Below are 1,370 nucleotides of genomic sequence, written 5' to 3' on the forward strand. Positions count from 1 at the left end.
TGATTTTGTGGACATGAATTAAGAATTTGTTCCCATAACTTATTCATTTGTGACCACATTTTATTAATTTGTTCTCTTGTTTTAGTTCAATTGTGGCCACTAATTACTTACTAATTAGTTCACATGTTTTCATTTTATTTTATTGTGGTCACAATTTAACTAAACCGGAGAAATGATTTGTTAATTCGCTACCATAATATCGTATTTTTTTCAAATACGAGCACTTTTTACAAAAATAGAAACTCCCGAAAAAAAAAGACAATAAGGCATAAACCACTTTATAGAAATTGTATTGTAAAGGAGAAAACCCAGAAAAAATAAGAAATATAAAAATACTATTTCTTAAAAAAAGAAGAAAACAAAAACAGACTGCAAATCAAATTAGCTACTTGTTAACTTTTTAACAACTTGTTGTTGGTTTAAATTTTCTCTTTTAATTTTTTTGTGTTACCCCCAGTACCAATTTCTCTGGACCCCAGTTTGAAAACCCCTGATCTAGATTATCCTGCTGCTTTTAATAAAAAAAAACAATCACCATCCTTCAATGTTCCAGTTTTCTTGCCCTGGTTATTTCAGGTGTTGGACGATATTGGACTCTGGCTGATAATGCACAACCGATGGGGTCTGTGGAGGTAGAGATGAGTGCCTATGTGTTGCTGGCGCTGCTCTCTGGACCCTTGCTGCCTGGATTTGGACTGAACTACGCTGCTGGCATCGTGCACTGGCTAAGCAAGCAGCAGAATGCGTATGGAGGCTTCTCCTCTACACAGGTAATGTTATTTATCTCATTAGACCCTCTAAGTCTTTATAATGCGTTTGATCATTATTGACTCTAAGTGGTGTCGCTCCCTCTCTTTCTGTGAACAGGATACTGTCATAGCACTCCAGGCCCTTGCTAAGTACAGTGCTGCCACCTACAATGCAGAAGGATTCATTAGCGTAACCGTGACCTCCCCCTCAGGCCAGAGGTACCAGTTCACCGTGAACCGGAACAACCGGCTGCTTTACCAGGAGAAACAGCTGCAGGAAGCTACTGGCACATACAAGCTCAGGGCAGAAGGCAAAGGCTGTGTGTTTGTGCAGGTCTGTGCACTGACTCTTATGATGCACATATTGAGTTCAAGGAATAGTTCATCTAGGAATGAAGGTTTTCATCATGTACTCACCCTCATGTCAGTCCAAACTTGTGTGATTCTCTTTCTTCAATGGATCAGAGAAGGAAGTCACAAGGATTTGGAATTACATAAGGATGAGTACTGTATGATGTGTATAAAAGTGATATACAGTGGGTACGGAAAGTATTCAGACCCCCTTAAATTTTTCACTCTTTGTTATATTGCAGCCATTTGCTAAAATCATTTAAGTTAATT

General features: G+C 38.4%; 1 protein-coding gene across 1 annotated transcript in view; it reads left to right on the forward strand.

Moving 5' to 3' along the window:
- Window positions 1–576: 576 nt before the first annotated feature.
- The window catches only part of LOC107728433 (uncharacterized), a gene marked incomplete at its 5' end in the record, with an annotated part of 25,563 nt that continues 24,769 nt past the window's right edge, over window positions 577–1,370 (forward strand). Inside the window, 2 exons of the mRNA XM_016538592.1 lie at window positions 577–770; window positions 868–1,083. Of these exons, the coding sequence (XP_016394078.1) occupies window positions 577–770; window positions 868–1,083 (410 nt within the window). The remainder of the gene's footprint in view (window positions 771–867; window positions 1,084–1,370) is intronic.

This window comes from Sinocyclocheilus rhinocerous, unplaced genomic scaffold (assembly GCF_001515625.1).
Source record: "Sinocyclocheilus rhinocerous isolate Xijiao unplaced genomic scaffold, SAMN03320098_v1.1 scaffold787, whole genome shotgun sequence".
Lineage (NCBI taxonomy): Eukaryota > Metazoa > Chordata > Actinopteri > Cypriniformes > Cyprinidae > Sinocyclocheilus > Sinocyclocheilus rhinocerous.